The sequence below is a fragment of the Tupaia chinensis genome, unplaced genomic scaffold (genome assembly GCF_000334495.1).
Source record: "Tupaia chinensis unplaced genomic scaffold, TupChi_1.0 Scaffold139457_1, whole genome shotgun sequence".
NCBI lineage: Eukaryota > Metazoa > Chordata > Mammalia > Scandentia > Tupaiidae > Tupaia > Tupaia belangeri.
The window spans coordinates 696,945-710,003 of record NW_006199342.1 but is presented as its reverse complement, the minus strand read 5'-3'; the positions used below and the strand labels follow the sequence as shown (position 1 = coordinate 710,003).

General features: G+C 43.9%; 2 protein-coding genes across 7 annotated transcripts in view; one reads left to right on the top strand and one right to left on the bottom strand.

The window, feature by feature from the left end:
- Window positions 1-9,990, top strand: part of PLAGL1 (PLAG1 like zinc finger 1) — a 45,351-nt gene extending 35,361 nt beyond the window's left edge. For all 4 annotated transcript variants that reach the window (XM_006161912.3, XM_006161914.3, XM_006161913.3 and 1 more), the window contains exons 5-6: window positions 3,276-3,727; window positions 7,674-9,990. In XM_006161912.3, coding sequence (XP_006161974.1) covers window positions 3,576-3,727; window positions 7,674-8,913 — 1,392 coding nt within the window. In that variant the 5' untranslated portion in view covers window positions 3,276-3,575 and the 3' untranslated portion in view covers window positions 8,914-9,990. The remainder of the gene's footprint in view (window positions 1-3,275; window positions 3,728-7,673) is intronic.
- The window catches only part of ZC2HC1B (zinc finger C2HC-type containing 1B), a 58,007-nt gene continuing 48,729 nt past the window's right edge, over window positions 3,782-13,059 (bottom strand). The window contains exons 7-8 of one of the 3 annotated variants that reach the window (XM_006161917.2): window positions 12,760-12,844; window positions 12,263-12,338 (exon numbers count right to left, since the gene is read on the bottom strand). In XM_006161917.2, coding sequence (XP_006161979.1) covers window positions 12,774-12,844 — 71 coding nt within the window. In that variant the 3' untranslated portion in view covers window positions 12,263-12,338; window positions 12,760-12,773. Of the gene's footprint in view, window positions 4,594-12,162; window positions 12,339-12,759; window positions 12,845-13,059 lie in introns of those variants that run through there. The other 2 variants (XM_006161915.3, XM_006161916.2) reach the window with 2 other exon arrangements.

Sequence of the window (13,059 nt, the reverse complement as noted above, 5' to 3'; positions counted from 1 at the left end):
GTAGGGAGAGAATGTCCATCTTTTTCCCGTTATATCCATAGCTAACTGGTTAGAAACCGCTAGGTATGTATTGACACATGATTCCACTTTTACTCCCAGTGTGTCTTAAAAACTACAAACCTAAAAACGTGGTTTTAGATTACACCACGCTTTCAGGTTCCTTCTGGTTTTGTTGATTGTACACAACAACCCATTTACATAGATGAGTATCACAAATGAGAAACACAGCACATAGCTAACACTGGTGACTGGAATCTCAACTGGAGAATCTTTCTACTGTATTCATACAAGTCACTGGGTCTGCGTCACTTCCACACCGGAAGGAAGACACCCAGAGGTGGGCCATTCACACAGCTATGTCTCAGGAGAGCACGGCCTTCCATCATCGCTTCTCCCAGGGAAACTAGGAGTCTGCCTGTGCTCTCCAGGAGCAGCCCCTAGCTGTGTCTGGATCTCAACATTAAAGTAACAATGGTTTACCAACAGCACAGCACATTGTGAGTGATCAGGAAATGTTACCTTTCCATCACCTCGGAGTTCTGTTGGACATACTGGTCATCTCGTTAAGAAGAATTGGGGAGAATAAACGTACTGAGAGAAGTTGAAAGTAAGGCGTGGATGTAGGGAATTAGTAGGTGGGTTAGGGGGTTCCAAAACCTTCCTCACTAAACTAGCTCCTTCTCTGAAATAACTTGTGCTATTTTGAGTTTGACTGTAAAGACGGGGAGGAAAGAAGCATTTCGAACTTCCTAATCTATGTATGTCTTAGTCTTTTTTAATAGACCTGGAAAGAACACAGAGCAATTTCAGGTGAATGGCTATGTTTTGTAGCTGGTCTGGTATTCTGGCCAGACTTAGGCTGTATGCAGAGAACCAATCATGAATCCTGGCAGCACAATCTCATCAGGTGGGATGGAATTCCTTGAAGTAGTGATTTTTGTCTGTGGCCAGGCTGGTGGGATGCCTGAAGGCGGGGCCTCAGATAGGAGCTAGAAGCTGGAGGGGAATAAAGAGTTGGGGAAGAGGAGTTTTGGCAAAGCCAAGACAACGAGCTCTAATTGGTCACAGAGGAACAAGGTTATGCTCACTGCTAGAATCAGAACCATCAGAAAGGTTTAGTGCCAGGATGCTGGCTGAGGGTGCCTGTGTGTGCCCAGCTTTGGATAGCAGCTAAACCTTCAGGTCGAAATGCCCGAGTTAGCTCCCAAGTTTGCACTTACGTGTGGATGAACCGTGAGGGGTCTTTGCCTGAGGCTATGACCTCTGACCAGACACTAGAAGCATGTGAGACAGGAGACAAGGAGCACTACAAGTTTCTTGCCATTTTTCCCAATTAGAAAAGTAATGTACATTCACCTGTGTCTGCATGCCATATCCTGGAATATCGAAAGGTGCTTAAACTGTTATTACACTCAAGTTTCCTCTAGCTAGACTCACAGCTTTCCAATCTGAAAGTAACTGAAAAGTAAAAATGAACTTTTAACAGTAAAGAGCAGCTCTAAAGACTTGCAATAAATGAGGGGTTGTAAGACAAAGAGCTTGAGAGACTTGCTGTGGTTGGGTCGGTTACCACGTGTGCCCTGCTTGATTGACAAACAGGAAGGGCTGGCGTGTGTATAGAAGTTATTCAGGTGTATTTAAAGTGCTGGCACTTGGAAGGTAGCATCTGCCCACCTGAAAATTACTTTGAAACAGCACGGAATTCAATTATTGACAGTTTTGCTGTATTCACGATGCTGCTCATTTAACCCTCCTCAGATCGTGGTCCACTGTTAAAGAAGAGCATGGTGTCTGGTCATTGGCTGGGCTGGAAGGGCGCTGATCTGTGTTTGAGATGGTTTGAATTTGAGGAGGTAGCAGCAAGAGGTAGTTGACTTCACCCTCCAGGGTGGGTCTAGGGAATGAGGAAATAACCCCGAAACAAAAGGGGAAGAGATTAGTAGGGCAGTTTATTCGAGGATAGTGCCTAAAATCTGAATGTGTCCTATGCCTGGACTGAGCCGTTGGTTTTGTTTCCACGGGAGTCTCCTCCCCTCATCACCTCAGTGAAAGTAGACTAACTTTCCCCACAGTTTGTTTACATCAGTTCTTCTGCATAATAATCTTACAAACAAATTAACTTAGATATATACAAATTATTTCTTCTCATCCTCTGGCAGTTTAAACAGGTGCCATCAACAACTTGGGTTATGCTAACAATGAGTGAAGAGGGAGAGCCCATGGTTTGAATAAGCAGGGGTGATTTTTGTTTATGTACCAGTAGAACACTGGAACCCACTGGGCGAGTTTTGTTTTATTTTCCTCCCGTCCCGTCAACTAAATCCCACACTAACTTGAAATCATGGTTTGAAGTATGTAAAAGGACAACCCTTTCCATAGGTTTGCTAGCTCCCCCCACTCCAGGGCTCATGTGCTCGCCAGAGACAGAGAAAAATCACCTCTATGGAGGTAGCTATGCTGTAGTCCCTTCTCCTTCAGTCCTCTTTCAGGATTTGGGGCATGCATACAAACACGCCTTGTGTGTTTTTCAATCCTCCAGGTCCAGGACTTGAACCATTCAATCAGCCGTGTGGTATCCAGCCACCTTATTCACAACACCACCACTGTTCTTATCATAAAGGAAAGTTGCTTCATCAGCCATGAGGCTGTATATTCGGTTCTTTGTCACTTCTGAGAAGGACGGCTGGGTGGATATATGTGCAGAAGGACCTCTCTCTCTTTTTCTTTTTTGAAAAAAAAAAAAAGAGAATTATTTTTAATTTTATTTTTTAAATTTAATTTGACCAGCGAGAGAGAGTGAGAAAGCAAGCCACCAGGTCCAGGATTTGAACTGCAGTTGGCCATGTAGGAGTTCAGCACCTTAATCACCACACCCTCTGCCAGCTCCTCATTTTTCTTCTTTTTTGGCCAGAGGCAGGGAGGGAGAAAGCACTGCCCAATGGGACCTGATCATGCCACAGTCTCTTTTCTTCCACTTCTCCATCCTATCAAGATTTTGGGCATGCACACACATGCACCTGGTGTTTTTTTCAAGCCTCCATGGCTGGGATTTGAACCATGGTTGGCCATGCAGGATCCCCATGCGTGGGACTTAACAGCTGCAGGTCTAGTCCTGCAGAAGGACCTCTGAAGCACACTGTGGGTGGAGAGTCATGCTCCATGAGTGCCATAGCTAGGGACATGTTGATCCTGGGTGGTTGATTCTGAAGTGGCAGGGGAAAGGCATTTGTGTTCAAATAGCTAATGCAAGAAATCTGTTCCTCTTCTCTCCGCAGACAGTCTGGTGATCCAGGACATGCCTCAGCTACAGTGATGCAGAGGACCTTTCTGCTCCTGAATCTCCTCTGTGCCTCAGACTTTCTCCCCCCAGCTTGAGCCACATGTAAACTGGGATGCGGGAAAGCAGGCAGCAAAGCTAGTGGGTAGAGCTGGGCCCACCATGCTTCCCCTCCCCTGGTCTGGAGCTCAGCTGCAGTGACTCTGCTGAAGTGCCCAGCACCCTCTTTCCATTTGTGTTTAAATGGCAAAGCATTTGGCCAGCACATCTGAAAAGGAAGGTGTGAGAAGCAAAGCCCATGGCCACGTTCCCCTGCCAATTATGTGGCAAGACGTTCCTCACCCTGGAGAAGTTCACTATCCACAACTATTCCCACTCCAGGGAGCGGCCGTACAAGTGCTTGCAGCCTGACTGTGGCAAAGCCTTTGTTTCCAGATATAAATTGATGAGGTGAGAAGCTTTAGAAAAGGTGTGCATTTTTATGTGTACTGTTACGTGGCTTTTCCAGTTTTCAGACCACATGCAGCAAGAGCAAAGGGATGCCCGATGTGCATGGGTTTTAGGCTTTTAGGGATGCTTGAAATCTGTATCTCTAGTGATTACACTAGTTTTCTGTGACAGTTCTGTGCAGTGTCAGTTCATTCTTTCAACAAATACTTGTTGGGCACCTACAGTGTACCAGGTTTAAGAACAGAAAGATGAACTTTGACTAGGAAGACAGTCATGCAAACATAGGTAAAGTGCAACTTTGGTGGTTTAATAGAGCAATGCAAATTAAATTGTTCTTCACTGCTTGATGAAGGAGACCTGGGAAAGAGAGAAGACCTTCTCAGAAAAAGCCTTCAGCTCTGACATACACAATAAATAGGAGGTGGGCAGAGAGATTCTGGGCAGAGATATAAGCCTTGGCCTTAGAGCAGCCATGTGTGGCAAGTAGTATTGGAGGAGTGGCTGGGTGAGGCTGAACACGTAAGCAAGAAGGAAACGGCACCCAGTCCCCTGTCTGAAAGCTTTTATTCTACTGAGTCTCAGCAGTGAAGATTAGGATGTTAGAAATAGGACTGACAGTGGTTTGGAGAAGAGGCAAGGAGTTCGGCTTGAAATCAGCTGTAAGAGTCCAGGTGTGAAGCGTGGAGGGCTTGTCCAGGTTCTGAGAGGGAAGATGGAGAGGAGACACGGCCAAGTGTGAGCTTCAGAATGCCATTTCTCACCTGGGGTCGAGGAGCCGGCCTGACGAGCTGAGTTCTTTGGGGTATACAGATGCTGGGCGTGTGCGTCTAAGCGGACTTTCAAAGGCATCTGTGGTGCACCAGCGGCTAAAAAAATCAGTTTTAACATTTAAGTCCCTCCCCCCCTTTTTAAAGTACATTTAATCTGAGTTACTTGTTTGGTGCCTATTAGGTACTCCCTTCCATGAGGGAAGTGGTTTCTGCCTCCAAAGGATTGCTGTTAGAAAACATACACTGCTGGGCAGTCTGGCTGACAGCACTGCGTGCTGTGCTCAGAGCCCTGCGGGCAGGATCCCACTGAAGTACTAATGTACGCTTCTCTGGATTAGTTAAGGGAAAGGCGCCATTGGCCTGTAATCTTTGTGAAATGAACTTTAAAGCTTCAACTTTCAGACTAGTCGCATGTAAATGCATAGGTAAGAGTCAAAATTTAGTAAGCAAGGCTTTCTACCTGAGTGATGGCAACATAGACCACATTATGTTTCCATCTTGGAGTGCCCCTAGAGGAAGGAATAGAAGAAGAAATGCTCTGGCCCCTAACCATACCACTACTACAGATAATGAAATACAGATTGACTTTTAAAATAATCCTGTAAGTGCTTAGACATTTAAAGATGTAAAGGTCTTCTGTATGCGGGGCGCTCTGTCATAAACAGAAGTAAGGAGTCCCCACGGTGTGCACCAGTGTTTTGCAAAGGCTCCCTATTTTGCATTGGTTTTTTAGCATATGTGGTAAGCACCCTTTCCCGAACACTGAAAGCCACATTGGCTACAGTTAAGTGACAGTGTTCTCTAACTGTGGATGGACTGAAACACACATAGCAGATCGGCGTTTGGGAAGACACTGGGGCTAACAGGTTATTACCGGAGCAAGGAGAAGGAGTCGGGATTACTGTGGTAACACAGAAGGCATCTTCAGTATTTAGGAGATGGTAGTTCTGAGCAAGGGAAATGACCTGTTCTGTCACGAGTATGAAGTGAGGTAAAAGGGAAGCACTGTGTTTACTCACGCAAGAACTGCCTTTCTGCCACCACTCCCAATGTGTCTTACCTTTCTGGCCTGAAGCAGTGATATCTTAAAGGAATAGAAGAGTGGCAAGATGACAAGGCGCTTTAGGTTTTGCTTTTTAAAAGATGGTAGAAGGCCAGTAGGTTGTATGGTGTTCGAGGTGCTGGATCCTACATAGTCGACCACACGGGCTCGAGTCCAGACCTGGTGGCTTGGAAAACATGCCAGGCATGTGTGTGTGCCTACCCGAAATCCCAAAAGAACAGAGACAGGATTGAGTGTGGCCATCCCCTTGGCAGGTGACTTCTCACTTTCACTCTGTCTCTAGTGAGTGCACATGTCCTATATCAAAAATCTGAAAACAAAAAGAAATGATAGGACAGCATTCCATCCCACTTCCTATCAGATGCAGGGTAAGTTATATTCTATAATCAGATGTGAAAGAGAAAATGACTGATTCGCTGATCCAGAAAGGAGTGAGTCCATTCCAGTAAACAGGTAGAGACAGCAAAGGGAAGAAAGGATTTGGCCAGGCACACTGAGGCCTATAGTTAGAAGTCTTAAATGAACAGTCACATGTGAAGAATCTGAACCTCACATGGTGACACACTCCAGATGACACGCAGAGGGCGGCCATTGGTGCTGTAGGACTTACGACAGTGGTGGGTTCTTGAGGTGCTAGGTAATAAAAGAAATGGAGGGAAAGAAAGAAACCATTGAAGTAATTTCGGCTACAGGATCATAATATTCTAGACTGGGCCTGTTACACACGAGTAAATAAGGGATACAATAAAAGGAGAAGAACTGGATGCTAAAGAGTCAGAAAATGTCAGATGGATGGGAGCTGGTGGATTTGGAAAGCGCTCATGTGAAGCGATGACCTGTGCAGGTAGCACAGGCAGGAAAGTGCAGGACAGGGAAGAATGGAGAGGAAAGGCCAGTTCCAAAGAGTGCAGCCCTTTCCTAAAAAATAGTTCCCATGATTACCTTTAAGGTTTTCACCATAGGGCATGTGCTCTCGTTGAAGAGACAGTAAGAGAGAACATGAGAAATCGCTCCCCCATGGGGGATGACCATGTCCCTTCTCCATTCTCCTGGGATTTGGGGAATGTATGCAAGCCACTCAATCTGGGACTCAAACTAGTTGGCCACGTGGGAGTCCAGTGCCTTTAACCATCATGCCACCTGTTGGTTCCAATAATTACATTTTTAAGACGGGGTCTTGTCTTGCAGTCCTCATGCCTGAGCCTTCTGAGTTACTGGGATATGGGCACAGCACTGCCCATGGCTTCTAGGGTGAGGCAAGAACCAAATGTGTGCCTACCAAGGGGCCTCAGTCTGCTGAATAGCAGGGCTAACCAGCACACATTACTACAGCTGGGCCATGAGGATATGAAACTTAAACATTAAATACTTGTGTTTGTTTAGAAATCTGTACACAATGGGAAAATAAGTTCTCTTGAAGAATACTCTTGGGTCAGCCCTATAGCTCAGTGGTTAAGGGAGCCGAATCTCATACTGCTGACGTCTGTTTGAATCCCAACCCTGATAGCTTGACGACATACCAAGAAAGTGTGCATATTTGCCTACAATTTTGACAGGATGGAGAAATGAAGGGATTGCAATGTGACCATGCCTCTTTGGGGGTGCTTTCTTCCTCATTGTCTCTAGTGAGCACACATGCCCTCTGGCAAATTAAAAGAAAATTCTTTATAGAGATAGATATTGCATAATGCCTGTAGCGCATATATTATATATTTAATTTTGAAACTTTGCATTTGAAAAACATATGTAGTGAAAAATTTTTAAGTGAAAATTATACCAAAACCAAGTCTATATTAACATTTTTATATAATTTTGTTTCTCAACAGACACCATGTAGGAATTGTATTAGGAACAGTAACCTAAAATGGGTTTATGGGTTTCTGAGTAGAAGGAAAATTGGGTCACTTTTGGAAATTCAGGATTTGCAGAGTATAGAACACCCGTTTCACCCTTTCATCAGCTATTAAGACAACTCTGGGATGAGCAAGTTGTATAGTGGTTAAGGCGCTGGATTCCCACATGACCAACCATGGTTTGAGTTCTGAACTCGGTGACCTGAAAATCACAACGAATGAATAAAACCCTGTGTTGCAAAATGTTGCTCTGTTCCTAGGCACATGGCTACCCATTCACCTCAGAAATCTCACCAGTGTGCCCACTGCGAGAAGACGTTCAACCGGAAAGACCACCTGAAAAACCACCTCCAGACCCACGACCCCAACAAAATGGCCTTTGGGTGTGAGGAGTGTGGGAAGAAGTACAACACCATGCTGGGCTACAAGAGGCACCTGGCGCTCCATGCGGCCAGCAGTGGGGACCTCACCTGTGGGGTCTGTGCCCTGGAGCTGGGGAGCACTGAGGTGCTGCTGGACCACCTCAAAGCCCATGCGGAAGAAAAGCCCCCCAGCGGAACCAAGGAGAAGAAGCACCAATGTGACCACTGCGAAAGATGCTTCTACACCCGGAAGGATGTGCGGCGCCACCTGGTGGTCCACACAGGATGCAAGGACTTCCTGTGCCAGTTCTGTGCCCAGAGATTTGGGCGCAAGGACCACCTCACCCGGCATACCAAGAAGACACACTCCCAGGAGCTGATGAAAGAGAGTCTGCAGACCGGAGACCTTCTGAGCACCTTCCACACCATCTCGCCTTCATTTCAACTGAAGGCGGCCGCCTTGTCTCCCTTCCCGTTAGGGGCTTCTGCCCAGAATGGGCTTGCAAGCAGCTTGCCAGCTGAGGTACACAGCCTCACCCTCAGCCCCCCAGAACCAGCTGCCCAGCCAGTACAACCGCTGCCAGAGGCCCTCGCCTCCCTCCACCCTTCAGTGTCCCCTAGCTCTCCCCCTCCAACCCTCCAGAATCACAAGTACAACACCGGTTCTACCTCATACTCCCCACTTGCAAGCCTGCCCCTCAAAGCAGATACTAAAGGTTTTTGCAATATCAGTTTGTTCGAGGACTTGCCTCTGCAAGAGCCTCAGTCACCTCACAAGCTCAACCCAGGTTTTGAGCTGGCTAAGGGAAGTGCTGGTAAAGTAAACCTGCCCAAGGAGCTACCTGCAGATGCTGTGAACCTAACAATACCTGCCTCTCTGGACCTCTCCCCACTCTTGGGCTTTTGGCAGCTGCCCCCTCCTGCTACCCAAAATGCTTTTGGGAATAGCACTCTCACCCTGGGGCCTGGGGAACCTCTGCCCCACAGGTTAAGCTGTCTGGGGCAGCAGCAGCAAGAACCACCGCTAGCCATGAGCGCCATGGGCCTGGGCCAGCTCCCCCTGCCCCCCATCCCCCATGTTTTCTCAGCTGGCACAAGCTCTGCAATCCTGCCTCATTTCCATCATGCATTCAGATAACTGGTTTTTAAAGCATATTTTTCTTATTCCAGAGATGTTTTGAGCATTTTAAGTATCAGTTATAATACACGGAAATATGTAGAAAACAGGACTGGGACTATGGCTTATTCAGTGATGACTGGCTGAAGATAGAGAATTCTCGAACTGCATGTACCGTGCCAATCTGTCCTGAGTGTTCACGCTTTGTACCAAATGTAATGAACGTGTGTTCTTTAATCAAACTGCAACTATTGTCATAACCAACATCCAAAATGACGGCTGCTATATATATGTTTGTCATATTGCGTTTAATCATAAGCCATGATCATAATAATGTTAACTAAATAACTTTATGTGACACTGCCTAGTAAGGGAACTATGGAAAGGTTTGGATTTCTCCAAATTAGGAGAATTTTTAAAATAAGAGAATAACCTTTATATGGCATATTTTAACTAGGCTGTGTATTTCTTTTCAGGGATTTTTCTACCTTCAGGGTTGGATATAGTTTAGTTACTATTACAACATAGCCAACCTATAGTTTTACAGAGACAAACAATTTCTTGTGGAGCATTTTAAAAAGGCATTTTAAATGTAGTTTGAATATTTTCCACAAGATGCTGCAATGTGAGTTATCACTTCATTTATCTTAAAGACTAAACTGGTTGTCAGTTATATCTGACAGAAAAAAAAAAAAAAAAAGTCACTGTGTAACCAGGTTAAGTGGTAAAAATAATCCAGGCGTCAGTCAAAGGCATTTTGCTGACTTTAATATTGATTATATTTTTAACAGGAATTTAAAAAAATATTACTGGAATTTAAATATATATATATATAACAAAAATTTTCTTTGCTCTGTTTAGCTTAAACTACTATTCAAGCTGCTTAAGTTCCTAAGTATTATTTTTAATCACCAACAAATAAATGCATTTGTAATTCATCAATTTAAGTCATTATTAGCTTTTATTCAAAAGAGATTACATTTTGCAATGTAACTATAATCGATCTGTTCAGTTTGGTATCGAGTTTTAAAAATGTTAAGCCTAATAACCTTTTTTAAAACTCTTTTGTCTTTTGTTGTTAGAGGCTTTCTTTTAAACATATATCTTACATATAATAAACTTGACAAATCTTGCCATATGGTTTGAGTAGTTTTTCATACAGCTACACTGCATTAATGTGAACTTCACTAGGTGGAGAGAGAAATCGTTTCCAGCTCCCTAGTCAGCTCCCTCCTGCCCCCTCCTGGTCATTACATCCCCTGGAGAAACTATTCTGATCTCTGCATGGTGTCTAGTAGAAATTTTACTTTTTCTTTTGAGTGAATATTAATAATTATTCAAGGTACAAACTTCTATGTAAAATTCAGAGCACTAAGAACTTTTTTAAAAATACTGTATAAAATTCCAAGTCCTTTTATAGTAATACTGTGCAATCTATTTCTGATGTATAGATCAGAATATTTACCAGAGTTTAGCCTACCCTGTTCTACCATGATCCAGTATTACAATAGTACGTACCACTAATTGACAGCACAAATTAGGAATTCATTCCTTATTGGGATTTCTTCACGAAGTTACACCCCTGGAGCCTGACAGGCCTGTTACATTTCTAAATAAGGTGAAGGTGGGTAGAAAGAAGAGAAGCCTTGTTCCTTTACCCATCCAGGAAGCCTATGGGGCAAATCCAAGCAACCCTCGCTCACAGTCCTTGTCAATGGTGCTGATGACTAAAGGGCAAGCAGCTACCCAGGTTTGGGCTGTAGCAGGTCAGACTGACAGAGTGACAGTAAACTACAGGATCCAGCTGTCAGATTTTACCTACGGTTGAACCGGGCAGTGGAAATGAGACATGATACAGGTTACCTTATCAGTCAGTGTCCACCGCTCTGGGATGTCTAAGGCAGTTCCCATATGGCTTCCCTCTTGGAGGAAAGGCAGTCTCCCAGAGAAAGAGAGTAGTTCACCTCCCAAGATCCACTTGCAGAATTTTCATAAACACAGTTACTGGGCTCAGTACATCTTCAATCAGTTCCAGAATACATGCCTGATTTTCCTGAGTATAAAACAACATTTGACTCACAAAATACAGATACTAAAAAATTTCAGATATGTTTGCTGCACTACAAGTGGAGGTAATTTGAGATTCTCGTATTTAGAGAAAAATTGGCCTAATTTTCCTAATTAAATTCCTTGAGTTTAAGACAAGTTCTTGAATTTAAATGTACGAGTTATGTATAAATGACTTTATAAAAAGTTTACTGACCTCTCAACATACAAACTGATGGTAAAAATATATACATGAGGGGCCAGCAGGTGGTATGGTGGTTGAGGCTCAGGATTCTCACATGGCCAGTCGGTTCACATCCTGGATATGGTGACTGGATTACTCACTTTCTCTCTCTCTCTCAGTCTCTGTATCTCCCTGATGATCACGTGTGCCCTATGACAAATTAAAAATGATAACATTAATTTTAAAAAATACACATGACTTCTGATTTGGTGACAATAAATAAATGGCAGCAGGCCACTTACAACATTCTCCCTGTTTCCCCATCCCCTCAGTGTTTCCCAGAAAATACGGTCTGTGTACCTGCTATATGTGAAACAACCCTACATGGTATATAGACATTTAAAATAGGACTAGTTACTAGCTTAATATTAGATGCAAATATCACAGCTATCAGAACAAAGCTAGTTAAAAAATTGGGGGGGGGGGCACTGGTAAGTGGTGTGGTTAAGGGCACTGGACTCCCATGTGGCCAATTGTGATTGGAGTCCCAGACCTGGCGACTTGCTTTCTCTTTCCTTTTCTCTTTCTGTCCCTATCTAGTCAAATTAAAATAAATGAATAAATCACAAAATAAAGTTCAATAAAATAATTCTTAAAAAAAAAATTGGGGGGGGGCCTGCCTCATAGCATAAAGGTTAAGGGAGCTAGATCTCAAATGGCCTACCAGGGTCTGAATCCCAGTCCTGGCAGCTTGGCGAACACACCAGGCACCTGTGTTTACACGCCCCAAATCCTGACAGGTGGGAGGAAAGGAGGAAAATGTGGCATAACCATGCCCCACTGGGATGCTTTCTCTCTGGCAAGCACACACACCCTCTAGCAATTTAAGACAATTCTAGTAAGTAAATGATGTTAGTACCCCAGTGACAGTGTTACTATGAGCTTTTAATATCAAAGCAATGTTGTCTTTAAAAGCCTATTAAACATTGCATTTTTAAAGAAAACTTCAAGTGTATCATTAAATCAAGCATTTATCGCATAGGTTGATGTGTTTAATGATTTTGTTTGAAAAGTTTGGAGATAGTAAATAAGAAATTTGAAGCTAGCATTACTTGTCCTAAGAGATGCCTCTAGACGAATCATGGGTGCAAGAATGGACATCTACCCTGATCCTGGGTGCACAGCCATCCAGGCTGCTGAGTTTCAGGGAGCCAGTCTGAAAGCAGAAAGAGAAGATATTTACTTTAGAACTTCATTGTATTCACATCGAGAATGTTAAATAATATAGGCCTTTTTAGATTTTCAATTGCTTTACCAACAACTCCCCAACTCTGGAAACCGTCTTTTTGCGGGGGAATGTGTTTAGAGAGAGGGATAAAGCAGTCGCCTTTCAGGTCAAAAGTGAGGAGTCATTTCCCTTTTCTAATAAGCCAAGAATCCAAAACTGAACATCCTTTTCAAAATACAGGTTTAGCAAAAGAGCAAGTTCCAAAGACATAAGTTTTGTTAACCCAGCTCGGGGTTTTCCCAGGTTTCTCTCTGATTTCCCTGCTAGGATCCAGACTCTTTAAGGCGCATTAACTGTACCTTGTATATCAGCCACACAGCACCAGGATCAGAGCCCCCCCACCCCTTACCTGGACAATGTAATTTAGTCTTTTTTAGAAGATTTACTAAGTCCTTGTTTGAGTTTTGCTCCAGAGGCAGGGTCCATAGCTGATCCTTTATAAACATATAAAGATTTGTTATTATGTCAAAGCGGAACATCGCCAAGAAGAAACAGGACTGATTGTGAAATCCCCACACTGAATTCCAATGTGTCTAGTCGTCTTTGGTGTTTGTTCTTGTTGGTAGTAGCTGTGGACAAATACCCGCTTTTTGGCCTGGGCCGAATAATAAGGAAAACAGGGACCAGCTCGGGTGTCTTCCGCTCTTTC